General features: G+C 36.7%; 2 protein-coding genes across 3 annotated transcripts in view; one reads left to right on the top strand and one right to left on the bottom strand.

Annotated features, from left to right (window-relative positions):
- Positions 1-7,158, bottom strand: part of APAF1 (apoptotic peptidase activating factor 1) — a 67,332-nt gene extending 60,174 nt beyond the window's left edge. Inside the window, exons 1-4 of the mRNA XM_081958832.1 lie at positions 6,871-7,158; positions 3,860-4,032; positions 1,591-1,783; positions 444-641 (exon numbers count right to left, since the gene is read on the bottom strand). Coding sequence (XP_081814958.1) covers positions 444-641; positions 1,591-1,783; positions 3,860-3,997 — 529 coding nt within the window. The 5' untranslated portion in view covers positions 3,998-4,032; positions 6,871-7,158. The remainder of the gene's footprint in view (positions 1-443; positions 642-1,590; positions 1,784-3,859; positions 4,033-6,870) is intronic.
- A 183-nt stretch (positions 7,159-7,341) lies between these two features.
- IKBIP (IKBKB interacting protein) lies at positions 7,342-17,638 on the top strand. Of its 2 annotated transcripts, none has more exons than XM_081958837.1 (4): positions 7,342-7,496; positions 7,750-7,923; positions 9,566-9,683; positions 10,683-13,292. In XM_081958837.1, exons 2-4 carry the CDS (start codon positions 7,772-7,774, stop codon positions 11,382-11,384), a joined length of 972 nt encoding a protein of 323 aa, XP_081814963.1. In that variant the 5' UTR covers positions 7,342-7,496; positions 7,750-7,771; the 3' UTR covers positions 11,385-13,292. The 2 variants fall into 2 exon arrangements, with proteins under 2 accessions (XP_081814963.1, XP_081814962.1); XM_081958836.1 differs by lacking the exon at positions 10,683-13,292 and adding an exon at positions 15,860-17,638 and having other exon boundaries at positions 7,346-7,496.
- The last annotated feature ends 128 nt before the right edge of the window (positions 17,639-17,766 follow it).

Here is a 17,766-nt window from a genome sequence, read left to right on the forward strand (position 1 = left end):
GCTGTCAGGAAAGGTTGCAACTAGAGAAAGTTAACTCTTGCACCCATTTTCTAGCACCTTTGTGCTTATGTCAGTCATAACCCTCCATGCCTTCCTCATATACTCCCTGCTTCCCATGTACCCTCACACCCTCACCTCTTATGCACCTCATTAACCCACACCCCTCGTAGCCCGGCGAACCCTTCCCAACCTGCACCACACTTCTCACACACATCCTTAGTCCCTTCCTCACCTGGCAGAAGCTACATCTCCCTTACTCATATTCTAAAATTATATTTTGGTACTGCATGTCATTTGGGCATTATAGGATTATTATACAGCATGTTCAAAACTAAATTGGAAACTTCTGTTTGAAGTGGATTCTAATTTGAAGACAAATTGCAATCTTTAATAAACCATGAATGTGAATTAGGATACTACATTAATCGAAAATATATAAATACCTTTTAAAAGACCGTGGTTACGTAGAGTTTCTGCTGCCAAAACAGACTTTCCACAGCCAGCCATGCCATAAATAATCACCCATCCTGGATCACTTCCTAACCTGTATAGGTTCTGCTGTACTTTTTTTAGTAATTCTGGACGAGTAACAAATACTACTGGCCTCTGTGGAACTCCACCTTCACAAAGGGTAGTCTTAACTTAAATTCAGAAAGGAAGGATAAACAAACAAAAATAATAGCAGTCAGTATCGTAAGATGATAAAGAATAAAGAACAGCAAAATAATTTTGACTTTAATATTTAATACTATCTTCCCCTCCAGTAGGGACTGATACTGGTCACAGGGAAAGAAGTCATTGCAGTGCCTTCTATGTGCAATCCCTGGAGATGATCCAGCAAAGTATCATTGACAATGGTATTGAAAACTGCTGAGAAATCCAGAAGACCCAAGATGGGCACACTACAGCTCCCAAAGATTAATTTACAAGTGTGACAAGTATGGAAAATTTAATTCAGGTTTTCATACTTTATTGGTCTGGAACTGTAATTACTTTAAGATGAAAAGGATACTATATTAGGAAAATTGTAAATACTATTAACAATTATACTAGCTAAGAAATTGGAATAATCCATTGTTTTGTTAGCTTTCCTTATTCATTTATAAGAACAACACTATTGTATGTATCAATATACAGTACTTAAAAATACAGTTTTTGGTACCTTAAATTCCTATACATTACTCACAAAATTATTACAGTCCATTATAAAACATACAGAGAGACTGATTATGTTGTAATTCAGTGTTTTCTGAAATTATAATTTTGTTTTGTTATAATTCAATCAAATTTAACTTAAAAGGATGACTGAGTCAGTGACAAACACTTTTAGGTAAACTTTACAACCCTCCCACTCTTAATAATTATTTCTGTGCAAAAGTACACATCAGAGGTGGGTTGCTGCCGGTTTGCCCCGGATCGGACGAAACGGAAGTAGCGGTGGCGGGAGGCACCCACGCACATGAGTGAACAGGTAGTAAAAATAATAGAAACCCACCACTGACATATACCATGACATATGAAGTTAGTTAGTATCTGTTGATTGGGGCCGCATATTACTATATCTAGTAAATAAAAAAAATCATAACTAACCATATGAAGTTATACCATCCTCAGAATTTTTTTTATTTGAAGGTGAAATAATAGGGAGGCCATCTTGAAGAAGAGCAGCAAGATCTTTGTACCCTTCCTGTTGTAAAGCATTGTAAAAAGATATGTATGTATAATTATTGCCTTTGCCAATAATTAATTTTAGAAGCATAGATGCCCGTTCTTTTTGTGTAGTCTGGTAGAGAAAAGAATAAAACGTAGATTTAGTACAATCTATTTACCATTCAGCTCTAAAATTCTACAATTTCAATATGCACTAGATGTGTTATGTTACTAAAATTATTTATACTTGTAGTGAAAATGGAAGTTATTTCTGTATTTTTCATTTTCTTTGGTATATTCTTAATTTTCCTTTCCTTTCTATTTTTATTTTTTGCACTTTCTTTTCTTTTTATTCTTTTCTTTAGTTTGTATTAGTTTTTATTGTTGTGTACGAAAGAAACCCTTTCAGTATGCACTTGATATTTTTTTCTGGATTAATGCATCAGACTTAATCAAGAAAAGATGACAAAAACTACACTATTTAGAAAGCATTCTTGGCCAAGTTAAACACTTTTGCAATCAAACAGTACACATCTCTATTCTAAGATTCACTGAGTTTATTGGAATATACTTCCAGGTGAATGTTCACAGATCTGCATAGGAATATTGAATTTTTCTCAGTACAATAATTACAATAATCAGTGTAATAATTAAGATGATAGATAGATAGATAGATAGATAGATAGATAGATAGATAGATAGATAGATAGATAGACAGACACACATACATACATATACACATACATACACACACACAAGTACAAGTATTAATATATATATTCTGCCTTGGAGATTAACCTGGTTCCTTCAAAATTGATTTCATGTCCTGTAGCTTTAAGGTGCTGGAAAAGGGAGGAAGTTTTTTCTTTTTTTCTTACTGCGTTCTTGTGTTCTGTGATGCGTGCATTTATTTTCCTGTTTGTCTGTCCTATATATGTTGCTGGGCAGATTTTGCATGGTATTTCGAACACTTCAACAAGAGAATAATTATGGAAGCCATCAAAGGAGAAGCACCCCCACAACATGAATAAACGTGATGATACCTCCCACCTACCAAACATCTGGAAACCAGCCCTAGTCAACAAACGAACCCCACCCACCATCCAGGCCGTTACAATACAAAAGAACAACGAACACACAGCCAGCACCAATCAGCACCAATCTACCAATCATGATTCAACCACACAAGCAATCATTCCACCTACTGAAACAAAGCCAGCACTCCATCCCCTCCCACCAAGATATACAGAAAGACGGCAGCTCCGGTCACACTTTAAGCCAAAGACCACAGCCTGAAGATGGTGAGTGAGATCTTGCTGAAACGTTGCAAAGACAATCTCAATCTTACACGGGAAAAGACCAGAATACAACAAAACCAGCATACCTACACCTGTGAAAATCTACGAAAACACACACACACACACACACACACATATACACATACATACACACACACACACACACACACAAGTATTGGAGACAAGTATTAGTGATTACTGGAGCAGTTTGATAAGTTTACATATATATTTGTTTTTAATTCAATTACTACATCAGGTAGGAATCCTATTTACTGAGAATTTAAGATTAGAGCAGAATACCAGATCAGTAAGTAAGTAACTAATAGTGAGCTCAGTAATTTTTTTAAATTAGAATTATACACTAGTTACATCTCTTGAGAAGACATACATAGAACTACTCCCAAGATTATTTTTCCTATTGAAAAGTAAAAATATAAATGCCTACTTAATTCTTACTGAAATGTGCAACTAATTTCATATGTATCCCACCTAATGTTGTTATTAAACTTCTATATATTTTAATATTGATATTTTTTTCTGTCAAAAAATATCCAAAAGCACTCTGACATTCAGCTTCAACAAAAGTAAGCTAGAACAACTTTAGAAAATGTAATTGTAATTATTTGCTATTTCTCTTCTGCCATATTTATTATATCTAAGCCCTTTTTTGCTATTTGTTATTACATTAACAGACTAATAATTACTAGTACTTTTCTGCTTTTGTATCATCTGAGTCTCTTGTATACAGAAATATTTGTTCTAGAGTTACATACAACTCTGGGATCCATATCAAAAATCTGGGTGCAGCCACATGGAGCCTCAAGTCTCCCATCATGTCCCCCTGTTCTAAAACTATATATTAATAGTATTTCTATTCTAACATAAACAATAGGACAAAAATCTTTAATAACCTGAGCTTTTACTTTCTCCTCTTCCATCACTGTCAAGGTCTCATCAGCAACCATATGATCCATTATATAAGATGTCTTGATATCTCTTTCCAAAGCTTGGCGGTTCTGAAGCAAACAACTTCTAGCTCTCTCGTCCATGTTTATTGTTCCTTTTAGCTGAGTAGTCCTATGAACTAACCAAGGCAACAGAAAATTTCAGAGTTATAATGTATGAATATCACTTATATGTTACTTTAAAAATGTAATACACAACATTGGATTACTAACATTAATTAGTATTGCAACTTGCAACAAATTGTTGAACCTTTGGACTTCAATACTGATACCTAACCACCAGTGAAAATCTGTGACAGATGACTGCTTAACAATAAATGAACCCTAGAATTGTTTATTTTAATTCTCCTGAAATATATTTTTCAATTATAAAATGGTACTAATGCCATATGCAAGCTCTCCAATTGCAGTAATATAGAGTAAAGAATGAGAAATAAGAAAATCAAATCCAATTATGTGTGCTAGGGACAATAGTATACTTACAGGTAATCCTTGACTTACAACCATTTGTTTAGTGACCGTTCAAAGTTACAATGCCATTGAAAAAACTGCTGTATGAACATTTTTCACACTTATGAACATTGCAGCATCCCCATGATCACATGATCAAAATTCAGATGATTGGTAACTGGCATTTATTTATGACAGTTGAATTATATCCTGGGGTCATATGATCACCTTTTGTAATCTTCTGACAAGGGAAGTCAATGGGGCAGCTAGATTGATTAACAACGTTGTTATCAATTTAACAGAAATTATAACAGAATGTTTGTCTCCAGAACAGAAAATTTGGGCTCCATTATGGTCATTAGTCAAGACTAGACTACCTATATACAAATAATTCAGTTGATCAGACGTTTTTTAAGATGCATTTACCCAATGTTTTATTTACATCAGGGTGGATAAAAATCCATTTTTTAAAAAAAAAAACTGTTTTTTTTAATTTAAATTTGATTTTTTAAATTGAAATCAGATTTTTTTATTTTTATCAAATTTAAGATTAATAATTTATTAATTAATAATAATAAATAATTTAGCTTGTTCAGCATGAAATTGAGCTTAGTTATGTATCATGAGGCTGTATATTCAGCAATATTTACATTTTTGGTAAACTCATTCAATGAATCCAAGCTCTGCAAGCTGAGATAACATGCACTGTGTTGATGCATTCACACAATTACACAGTAACTATCAGATAAATCATAAAACAAAGTTCAGGAATATTCATTTATCCCATTGTTATGAAAATCTATGTCCACTACAAACTTTATGATCGTTTGAAGGCAAATGCATCTGTACGACCAAGCTCTAAGTGTGAGGAGGAACGGAAAGCAGTAAAAATGAAAGTGAAACCTTCTAAGCAGCTTATAAATTATAATATTAAAGAACACCTGTCATTTCAGATCCATCAGCATCCACTCACTTGCTGCCTGCCATGTCCCTCACTTCGTTGTGTCACTGCCGCATCACCAGTCGCCCCATTAAAGTGAATGGGATGGTTGATGAGTCAACAGCAGATTAGACGAAGAGCCGCTGTGGGACAGAGATGACAGTTGCTCTTTAAAAATTATGATTTAAATCAAGTTGATTTAAATCAAGCCTTTTTACTAGTGACTTAAATCATGATTTAAAACAACTTGATTTAAATTAAACCCACCCTGATTTAGATGCTGTTCTCACTAAAGTATTTTAGCATTTATTTAACAAATTACATAAAGTAACTTAACTTCAACTATACATTTGCTTTAAACAATCAAAGTAGTCTAGTTTGATATCTTTAAGTGATATCCTTGCATTTCTAGAACATCACATATACAGTATCTACAACTGGAAAAATAAAAATATTTATTTTTGTATTACATTTGTTTCCCGCCCATTTCATCACAAGGGGCTTATAATGTTAAAAGGAATAAAACTGTACAAAAACATGTATATAAGAAGAATAAAATACAAAATATATAACCATAAGAAACAATGTTCAGAAATAAACACAATCTGAAACATAATGTTTAACACAAAATACTAATTAGCCTAAGAAACAGAAGCAGGTTTACGGAAACAATGTAGATTAATAAAATATGCTATAGTATTAAGTACAAATTTTATATAACAGCAAGTTAAAGCAATATGCAGTAACATTTTGAAATTTAAGCGCGAAGTATTGGAACCTAACTGCACATATTTTAATGTACAGTATCAAACACCAGAACTATAAAGATACTTCAAGTACATATACTCTGAATACACAAAATTGCACATAAAGTATATACTGCTCAATTCTTGCATTATGTCAATTTAGTGAAAAATGTATGCAACATAAAGAATTATTTCTTCAATAATACACTAACTTAAACCTGTTCTAAGTCAATAAAAAGAAAGCGACATCTAGAGGATAGAGTTGTAATTTTTCATGATTGTGTAGATTTCATTTGCTCCTATCAGAAACATATCAACAAATTAGAATAATTTGATGCAACAAAACGCTAATTTGGGGGATTGTCTACTTGAAGTTCCTTAGGACTATCTTGTACAGATGTGTTTACTGCTGTACGTGACTAATTTCAGGAAGTTAAATATTCGACGGAGGAAAATTCTTGCCTCCACTTCAAACATGCACTTACACTACTTCATGCTACTTAAAATGTTCAATATCCAAGACCCCACTTGCGTTCCAAAAATACGGGAGTAGATTTTTTCAACACAGAATACGTTTCTTTATGTAGAATAGCTCTATCCAAACTAAAACCGAAAATACAAAGGACAACTTTCCCGATCAATCTATTTAAGGAAAGGTTACGCCCTGCTGCGAATTCTCTACTGTCCGCTGCGCTCCTAAAGTTGGCCCGCACTATTTTTTTACCTCGATGGCCCCTGTCCTTTTATTTATTTCCCCCCCCCCCACTCTCTCATTGCCTCGTCTACCGACTCCCCGCGCTCAGGCTTTGCTGCACCGTTACCTGAGGCGTAAGCAGTGTTCGTGTGAACGGAAGGGGGCGACCACGATGAAGCCCTTGGCGCCTCTCAGCCTTGAATTCATCCCATCTCAGTTGCCCCCGGGAACAAGCAGCCGCTTCCTCCTTCGCGAGGCGAATCGAGGAGTCAACGGGCGAGAGGGGCGGGGTAAAGCAGAGGCGAGCCTCGGCCAAAGTTCCTCGGGGAAAGGTAGCTCGGAAGAAGCGGAGCGGGTCGCCGCCCATCGGCAGCCACGAGGCTCGAGCAAACAAAGCCGACGTCTCGTGCCCGAGCTACTCAACGCCTGGGCTCAGCTCGCGCCTGAAAAGGCAGAGAGACAGCTGTGGCAGCCTGCGACCGCGCGCCTCCCGGCCGCTCGCGCCACGTTCATCTCGTCACTCCCCCTCACTCCCCCCGCCCCGCGCCTACATTGACTAGCAAGGGCCCAGCGAAGCGATGGCGGAAGGGGAGGGGGCGCGCATCGCCGAGCATGCGCTTGGACGTGGCGCTCCATCTCGGAGCGGCGGCGGGGAAGAAGAAGAATCTTCCCATAAAGTTTAGAGTTGGGCGCCCGGCTGGAGTACCATTGGGAAGATTACCAGTTCAAGTGTTTTCACTTTCTATTGTAGAGGTACTAGAAGGGGAAAACGGGAGAGCGGTGGAAAGGGAAATGATTATATATAAATAACGCTGCGATTTCACCCTCAGCAGTAGAGAAGTAAGTTTCTAGATAGGAGGAATATTGATTTAGCATTAGGTACGTTTAGTGGGAAGTAAATGGCTTTGAACTAAATGGGATTTACTTCTAGATAAAAGTTCACGGCGTAGGGAGCTTCCTTTGGAGGAAAGAACTATTAGGAGATTAACGCACTTCTTCAATTCAGTGCATGAATCCTGCATCAAGACATGTCCGAAGTCAAACGGAGGAAAGGAAACATTTCCAAGCCAAACGAAGATGAACAAAAGGAACAAGTTGTCAAGAGTACCAAATCCACGAGGATGGATCTGCAAACAGCTTCAAGTTTGTTATCTCTTGTTGCCAGTCTCGGGCTATCGTGGTAAGCAACATTAGAGAAAATCTGATACTGTACAGTTCTGGTGAAATACTGTTCGCATGATCGCTAAGAATTGACTCCTCTTAATGGCACCTAATGAGTAAATGGGGAAAGACAACAAAAGTGTTACTTCTTGATTTTGGCTGGGTGATCAGCTTTTTGGAACAGAAAACTGATGGCAGAAAAATGCCTTGAGGTCCACTGAGTCTGCCCTTCGAGATTTTGTGTGTTCTTTACTATTTTTTTGGGGTCGTATGATGGACATGTTTATCCCAAGAGTGTTTAAACTCAGTTATGGATGATTGGAACGACTACTTCTGCTGGAAGTTGGTTGCAAGCTTCCACTACTCTTTCTGTGAAGTAACTTTCTAACATTACTTTTGAACTTCCCTCCTATCAGATTGAGCTTATTCCCCCTGTGTTCTTGATTTTTGCTTACCATTGAAAATACTGCCACTAAGAACCTTATTCACTCTTAATATATATTAAAAGTTGCAATTATGCACAACCCCCCCCCTCTTCCTTCTGCCCTCCAGGCTGTACATACTCAGTTTCCAATCTCTCCTCGTTTTGTGTCTCACACCTTGCACCATTTTTGTTGCAAATCTCTTGTCTTGTTCAATCTTATATCTTTTTTTAGGTGAGGTTTTCAGAATTGGAAACAGTATTCCAAATGGGGACTGACTAAACCCTGTATAATAGGGAAAATACCTCCTTTTCCTGCAAGTGATCCCTCTAGTGATGTATCCCAGAATTTTGTTTGCCTTCACAGCTGCCTTGCGACACTGTTTGGTCATTTTGCAGTCATCTGCACCTTCTTCTGCTTTTCTGCCTAACACTGTACCCCCAATACTGTACTCTGCAGAGAATTCTTTTTCCCCAGCCCACAATCTTACATTTAGAGACACCGAACTGCAGCCTTACATTGTTGATCAATTTTCTAGTAATGCCAAACAGTTTTTCATGTTACAGATACCCCCAGGAATGTCAACTCTATTTCATACCTTTCTATCTTTAAAAAAAAAAAATAATTTAGATTTAAATAACCTTTTCATAACATGATATTAATCTTCAATTTGTACTTATGTTAAATGTTATATTTATAATTCAATTATGAAGTCAAGATGAAATGGCCTCTTTTAATTGCTTGGAAGTAAAAATCTAGTGATATATATATAGAGGTACGCTGGCTAAAGAATTAACCAGATGAACTGACATAAAGGTCAGTTTATCTGGTTATTTATGTCAAATTTCATAGCTGATCACTATTCTTGAAAAGAAGATTTAAATGTTAATTTAACATAACAGCAGAATATTAGCTTGTTTGTTGACATTCGATCAGTACACTTTCCTACAATTCTCTTTCTCTAGGCACTTCTGAAAACCTGCTCTTGTAGATTGCTTCTGTAGCAAAAATTAGCAAATTATTGTTTATAATCAGCAAAAGCATTTCTGATTTATGTAAAACCATCATAATTCCATTGAATTATATATTTTGATGAATATTAGGGGATGAAAAATTCCTTAGATAGCCTTTTGTGCAGATGTGTTAAATTGTTACTGCAATTTATCCTAAAATTGGGGAAGCAATATTTAACTTTTAAATGTTTTGTTGATTAACATTTGATTTTTCTACATTTCTCAGGTTTCTTTTTCAACAGTCTGTTCAGCTGGCTGCTGTAGAAAAGAAATATCACATATTAAAGGAGGAAGCTGTAAAGTTTCAAGATATGGAAAATAAAATTAGCACAATCTCTGAAAAGGTAATAATTCAAATACCGTAGATATTACTATAAAACTTGGTATTTCTAACTATCAGAAATCTGCAAGATACTTTGCATCAGACATTTAGTCTTAAGGAAAATCTGCCGAACCATTAACTATTCACATCTAGGTTGAAAATTAAGTTTAATATTAAAATCAGTCATTTAATTGAAATCTAAATAATGAAATATACCAAAAACTGTAATGCTATGTATACCTACTTGGAAGTAAATGCCATTGGACTTAGTGGATCTTTTTCAAAGTAAGTGTACATAAAAATTGATTTACCTGCAATCCTATTCTAATTTAGAAATAACTTCCACTGAATTTAGCTAGCATCAATTTGAATCAGTAATATATTAGTTGTAAATTTATAACTTGCCTTTCATTAAAATCACTATACATAGCACTCACTCTTCCAATTTTTCCCACCAACAGCACTGTGAACAGTTTACTACATAATAATTTAAATCTGATTTAATGGCATGTTTAGAATGATCTAACATCTGAAATTTTCAGTATGCTTTAAAAAAATTTCAGAAAATCATAGTCAACTGATTAGGACCATGAATGCTTCCAAATGCAGCTGAATTCTGATAATCAGTTTTGTCTTTTGAAATAATGTTTGTTTATTTCAGGGAGTAATTGCCGTAATCAAATATTATAAAATAAAAACAATATATTTTATTTTTCTTTCTTCATGCTATTAATATAAATTCTCCTCTTTGTAGCCCTATTTGTTCTATTATTCTATCTGCCTTTCTGTACTTAGCACTAATTTGTTGTTTCTTTCATTGTTTCTTTTAAAATAGTAATGATTTTTGCTTCGTATTCGTCTTGTTTCCATGTTTTAAATTATTTTGATTCTCCTCTGTCCTTTTGAAGTTCGCTTTTGGCATGCTGTTCAAAAGTTCATAGTCAGATAAAATTTAAATACATTGTATATAACTTGCAAAACTGTAAGTGAAGATGGACATTGTTTTGTATTAAAAATGCAGTTTGCATCTTCAAGTGTCCTGCAGAAGGTTGCTTCATATGTTTCCATGATAACCGATTTTGAGCAAGAAGTGTCTAGCCTTCATAACTTCATAGAGGATATTCAAAATAGTCAACAGGCACGTTCTAAAAAGTTTCAGACTATTAGCAAAACATTTCAAAAGGTGGTAGACTCTTGGAAGATGAGCAGGTCTGAGATGGATACAAATACCAGCAACTTAAGAATGGATACCAAGATTTTACATAGTGAAATAATTTCCAAGATCAATACAATGGATCAGGGACTGAAAAAACTTTCCGAAAGACTGAAAGATCTAGAAGACAGTACAATAATGAATCTTAAAGCATTAAATGGGCAAGAGGAAGATGAACTGCTAAGGATTGAACAGCAGCTGCAGTTGGATAAAAACACAGCTGAATTATTAAAAGAAGAGCACAACAGCCTTTTGGTCAGAAGTAATGATCTGTACCAGGAACTTGTATTATCTGAACACAAACTGCAGGAATGCAAGACTTATTTACCAGTAATAGAAAATGCTATTTATTCCATTCTTAGACTATCAAGTGAGCTTGTTGCTGCAGAGATAAAAAAAGAAGACATGATCACAAAGGTAATCAGTGTAGAAAATGAAATAAGGAAAGCTACTACTGAAATAAAGAACATACAGAACACTCTTGAAGACATGCAATCTGAAGATAGCTGAATAAAAAAAATGAAGAAGCATCTTAATACCACAGAATCAACCATTAATGTTACAAACAAAGCTTAAATATTTTGCAAAAACAGCAGAACAAGCCCACCATATGTGAACAGTATTGATATTGGCAGCTGTTTAATCTTTATGTTTCTTTGGCTATCATTGTTTTTGAGACACATGTATACAAAGAAAATAAATATTAGAAGATTTGTTAAAATTGTTAAATTCATACTGGAAACACCTCATATTTGTAGACATGTTGCAAATAATTTGGTGATTATTAAGCTCATTATTTTGGTTATATATTATTGAGTCAGTTTTGATCACAAAGCTCTTCAGGATGATTTGTCATGAACTTGATTCTTCAGGACTTCCAATTGCCATTGTAATCAAGCTCTTGCTGAAGGTTAGCCTTCCACCTACATCAACGTTATAGATTTCTTAAGAGATATAGATCTTTGCATAAAATATCTAACAGCCGATAATTTTAGTATTTAGCTATTTTTGCCTCATAGAGATTTTGTGTATGATCCATTTGTTATCCTCACTATCCATGGTGTTCTTAGGAGTCTAATCTGACATCAAAATTCAAAAGCATCAGTGCTGATTCCACACTACTTCAAATCTAACATTCGTTCACCTAGAGCAGAGGAAAAATTGCCTGCATGTTACATCCTGGCATTTGAGTAGCTTTCCTAGGCCTTCATTGCTGCCTTATCAAGTACTGCAATATACAGTGTGTGTGTGTGTGCGTGTGTGTAAATAAAAATTCTGGTTTATTGGTGATATAAAAGGCAGAAACTATGTTTTCTCAATGTTTTCACAGTCACATTCTAAATATTTATTTTGATTTCTTTATAAATTACAGTCATTTTTTCGCTGTTTCTTTTATTATGAGAAAGAATCAGACTACCTGCAGATCATCCATATTTTCAGCTACCATAATAGTGTTATCAGTTGTGTGCAGGTCGTTGGTGTTTCACAAGCCCATCCAGATAGTGGCTTCTTGTGCTATGTACAAATTACACATGAGCATCAGGATGATTCCCATTTTCCTAAGAATTACAACTCTAATTTGGTGAAAGAATGCAAAATGATACTGATGGTAAACTTGACAGGATCAATAAAGGATTTGAAATTTTACCATTCTCTGATAACATGCTTGAATTTAATAATGTATTATAGTAACAGTTGACAACTCTGACTTATGTTGAAAAAGTTGAGAATGAGACTTATTTTGATGGGAGTGAAAACACTAGGAAAAGGGAAGGGGGGGGGGAATCCTACAAGGCAGATTGCAAACCTTTTGTATGTTGCCAAAGAAAAGTGTAGGTAGTCCTCAAGTTACGATGGCAATTGGGACCAGAGTTTCTGTTTTGAAATGCTGAAATAGTAAAGTGTGACATCACATGACCATACTACTTAGCAACAGCAAGTCTGGTAGGGCCCGTTGCTTGTTAACTGAATCCCATCAGTCGTTAGCCAAGCCATTCTAAATTTGGTCTCTCTCAGTCCCAAGCCCAGATAATATAAGGGACTGCCTCGTCTTGAATTTCCCCCACCTGCTATTTCCCCTAATCTTTTCCCCTTTTGGCTGTCAGCCTAATTACAACTGCTTCTGCCACCCACTCCTGTCTGCCAATCTGTGCTATCACTGTACTAACTGGGCCCTTTTTCACACCGCCTTTTGCACCAGTGCCACCAGGGCTTCTCTTTCTCCCTACCTGCCATTCATGTCTTACTCAATACCTTCATTTGTGCACCAACCAGGGCTTTTTCAGAAAAGTACCCACCTAGAAGACTCCTTTCATGCCTGCCTACCTGGGGCCTCCTTTCACAAGTTTCTCCAAAAAGGCAGAGACGTGAAAGGAGGATCCTTCTACCGTGTTTCCCCGAAAATAAGACAGTGTCTTATATTTTGGCCTTAGGCTTATTAAAGGGGGAGGACTTATTATTTTTCAGGTGCAGGAGGCAGCAAGCCCCCTGCCCCCACCCTCTCCATCCCACCATCTGCTTGCCTGCGGCCACAATGACCCAAGTTCTCCTTGCATCCTGGCCTTCGCCTGCCCTGCTTGCTGGGCGCCGAACAGCTGACTGTGCTGCTCTGGCCTTGCGGGGGGGGGGCTTTTCCTGGCAGAACGAACTAACACACACACACACGCACTCCCCCTCCAAGGCAGCCACATCCCTTCACTAACTTGCTTTCCAGCTCCATCCTCCGCTCCACATGCAGGACAAGAAAAGTAGAGTTTGTACCTATGGTAAAAAAATACCAGAAAATTCCTTCCAAGTTCTCGCAAAAAAAAAAAAAAAAAATCTCACGAAGTTGGAAGTAGTCCCACAAAACTACTTTTCTTGCCCTGCACGTGGCAGTGGAGAATGGAGCAGGAAAGCGGGTTACTGGAGGGATGTGGCTGCCTTGGGAGGGGTGGGGGGGGGGTTAGGAATCTCTTTTTCACACACACATACACACCATCCTTTCCTTGGGAGATCTGCACAGACGCAGAGAAGGCTTCGTATAGAGCATTTGGGGGATGTGAATCTGCACTGAGATCCCAAGGAAAGAACGATTGCCAGGAAAAAGGGGGGGGGGATTTTGCCTCTTATCCTGTTCTAAGTCTGTGCTGAGCTTCAGAACAGGGTAAGAGGAAGGAAAATCTCCCCTCCCCATTTTCAAGCCATTCACAAAAATGCTTCATTCTGAGCCTTCAACCCTGCAATATGCTGAAGTCTCGAAATGGAATGTTTTTGCAAACAGTTTGAAAATATGGAGGGGGATATTCCTGCCTCTCCCCGTTCTGAAGTTCACAGACTGAAATCAGGATAAGAGACAAAATCTTCCCTCCCGCATGCCTTCAATCCTGCAATCCTGGATAATATGAAGGCTTGGAATGGGGCGTTTTTCAAACCTCTTGAAAATGGGGAGGGGGGATTTGTCTCTTATCCTGTTCTCAGATGATCTGCAGGTGGGGGGGGATTTCCTGCACTTTGGCAGCAGCGTCTCCTCGCGTGGCTTCTTCCGATGTCCCAGGTGTATTTATTTCCATGCCTTCTTTTCCTGTTCCATGGATGGAATTGAGAGCTGTGACTGTCACCGTTAGGCAAGGAGGGCATGAGGCATTTGGGTTGTGTTGCTTGGCCTCCAGCTTCTTTTGCAGCTGCAATTGGCTGCAAAAGCGACCGGCGTTTGCTGGAGGCAGAGGCCTGAGCGGCACCCGTGAATCAGCTGTTTTGTGAATGGAGTGGCCCAGCTGATCCGATTAAGGGGACAAGAAGCCCTGAGGTGACCCGGGAAGGGAAGGCCTGCCCCCTGTTCTGGCTAAACCCACCCTTTCACTAGGGCTTATTTTCAGGGGAGGGTTTATATTTTTGCCCACCGCGAAAATCTGGCACAACCTTAGTTTCAGGACATGTTGTATTTTCGGGGAAACACGGTATCTAGATTTTTATTGTTTTTTTTTTTTACAAAATAAGGTCTGCTTATGTAAAATGACGCTCCGAGCAGGTACAGAGATGCTGGGCAAGGTGTAAGAGAAATCCCAAGAGCACTGTTGTGAAAAAGAGCGGCATGAAAAAGACCCCAGCTGGTACAGTAATACTGTACTGTATAGTGGGCAGGCAGAGATGGATGGTGGTGGTAGATGGCAACAGTGGATATGTGGTCAAAATGCAGTTATAAATGCCAGTGGGCCTGAATTTCGATCATATGACTGTAGGTGCAATGCAACAATCAGTATTTCAATAATGTTGTAAGTCATTTTGTTCAATGCCATCATAATTCCAAATGGTTGCTCAATGGATGGACTTCAGCAAGGGCTACCTGTACATGGAAGTATCTAGGTACTAGAAGTCAAGCTTGATTCTATGATACAGATAATGAAGCAGCTGTGTAAGTAACCAGACTTACACCAGGGTGCAATAGATAAGGAATTATGATTTGAGACTAGGAAAACTCAAGATTGAGGTTCCCTCTCAGCATGGTAGTTCACAGCCTGACCTTGGTCCAATCATTTTCTCTTACCCCAAAATACATCATAGGGTTAACAGTGGGAAAAATAGCTGGAATAAATGCTAAGTATATTATCTTAAGCTTTTTATGTGTGTTTTTAATTTTATACTTTTTTAAATTAAACATTTATCTCACTCTCAATCCAGTAAAATTGAAGAAAGATGACAATATTATTGCTTTTATGTTGGTCTATGGCACAGTGGTACTTGCTGGAAATCACATTAAGAAAGTTTAATAACAGTCAGTGGGAGGCTTCTTATAATTTGTACAGAAACCACTATATCCAAGTTCTATGTCAGTATGAAAGGCTCACAAACCTTATCCTTTATTTAATAAACTAAGGAAAGCATCTAAGAATATTTTCCTTTTCCTTTACGACAGCTTTCTGATAAAACTGGAGAATTTTAAATTATCTTTCATTGCAGGAAATCTGAACATTTTAAATTTCAATATATCACTTTTTACTTTTTAGTGTGAGATGGTACCAAGTTTGACAAAACAACTGGAAGATCTTAATGTAATTCCTCAGATGAAGCATCTGCAAAATGAGATTAGCATCATGCAGATAAGATCCAGTCGGTTAATTCAAGAAGAGGAGGAGCTCCATCGAAATTTAACATCTCTCTCTGATGCCGTTGCTAAACATGAGGAAAAAACTAAGGGCATCTCTGTAAAAATTGCAGATGTGAAGACTGACATTAGACGCATTTCAGGTCTTCAAACAGATATATCCTTATTAGTAGAGAATCTAGAAATTATAGAAGACAAAGTAAATAAAGTTGAAAAGGCCATAATACAGAATATAGGGGATGTTCTTACTAGTAGCATTGACAGGACTACAAAGCTACAAAATATTGCATCTGAAAATACCAGAGAAGTAAAGTACATAAAGGAAAAATCATTTGAGTTGAAAGTAGACTCAACCAAGCAATTCAATAAACTTTTAGAATTGGAAAGTGATCGAGCTAAAGTTTTGACCACTGTAGCCTTTGCAAATGAGTTAAAACCTAAAGTCCACAATTTAAAGAATGATTTGGCACATTTGCTACTCGTATTAGATGAATTAACATTGAGAATAGGAAGATTACTTGGGGATCTATTGGAAAGCCAGAAGGAACTTGCTCTCCTGAATAAAAAGCTATCTAATTTAACCTCAGTTCAGACTGAAACTGAGTGACGACTATTTAAAATAGGAACACATCTAAGAACATTTTAATTCTAACAATTCAGAGTACCTTGCTATAACAAAGTTCTGTGTTAAATCATAAAATTTAAAAGAATAATCTGCATATAGCAAATTTAATTTTCAAACAGGCAATTTTGTTTCAATGTCCGAATTGGACATTCTTCAAGTGAAATTACAAGTTTTAAATTATCAATGAAAATGCAGTACCTTTAACATTGGTGAAAATCTGATAAGATTTAGGTTTGCATCGTGTTTCTGCAAAACATTCCCAGCATTTTTATAAAAACAAACCCCAGCATTGGAGAATTTCTGATGCAAGATTTTAGTAGTTGACAAAATCATTTTTAAGCATTTCCATTATTAAAATATTTTCCTGTGTCTGCTGTAATTCATTAACATGAGATGGACATAACTTATTTCTTATGATATGGTTATATGCTTTATAACCATCCTCAACAAATAATGTTCAAGACTTAAGACAGGGGTCCCTAACCCCCAGGCTGTAGCCTACTACTGAGCCACGACCCATTTGGAACCGGGCACTGCAAGCACAGCTTCACTTGTGAGCAGGGGGTACTCGCACTTGCATGCAAAGCTCCATTTGTGCAAGCGGTGTGCATGCCTGCAACTCACACAGAACCATCCCCCTTCCCCCCCTGGCCACTAAGGCAGAAAGTTGGGGATCACTGACTTAAGAAATGTAATATTTATAATGGTTTCCAAAATTTTATTTATTTACTTCTGAAAACCTAGTAACTATTATCTTTAATTCTGAACTTCAAAATCAATGTTAAATATATTGAATATATTTCAAATATTTTGATAAATTACTGTGTAAAGATTCATACATACGATTCAAACTGAATGCTTGAGGTAGATCTAACCTGGAAGCAGATGTATTTATAACATAAATTTGCAATTTTTATTCTTACTCTGTTAATTTGCTTGCGATAGCTTTAATGGTATAGGTTATTTTCCTACCCAATGTAGTCTTTTTCCTTTTCTCTGGTTAAAATATTTTGTTGTATTGCACCATTGATAGTATACATGATTAGGATTACCTATTTAGATCACTGTTTCGAAGACCATATAATTCATATTAGAACAAAATATTGCATGTAAATGTAAAATTAAAATATGTGCACTTTTCATTTCCTTTCAGATTTAGAAAGGTTAAAGGTAGAACTTAGTAA

Source organism: Natrix helvetica (assembly GCF_964273705.1).
Source record: "Natrix helvetica genome assembly, chromosome: 6".
Lineage (NCBI taxonomy): Eukaryota > Metazoa > Chordata > Lepidosauria > Squamata > Natricidae > Natrix > Natrix helvetica.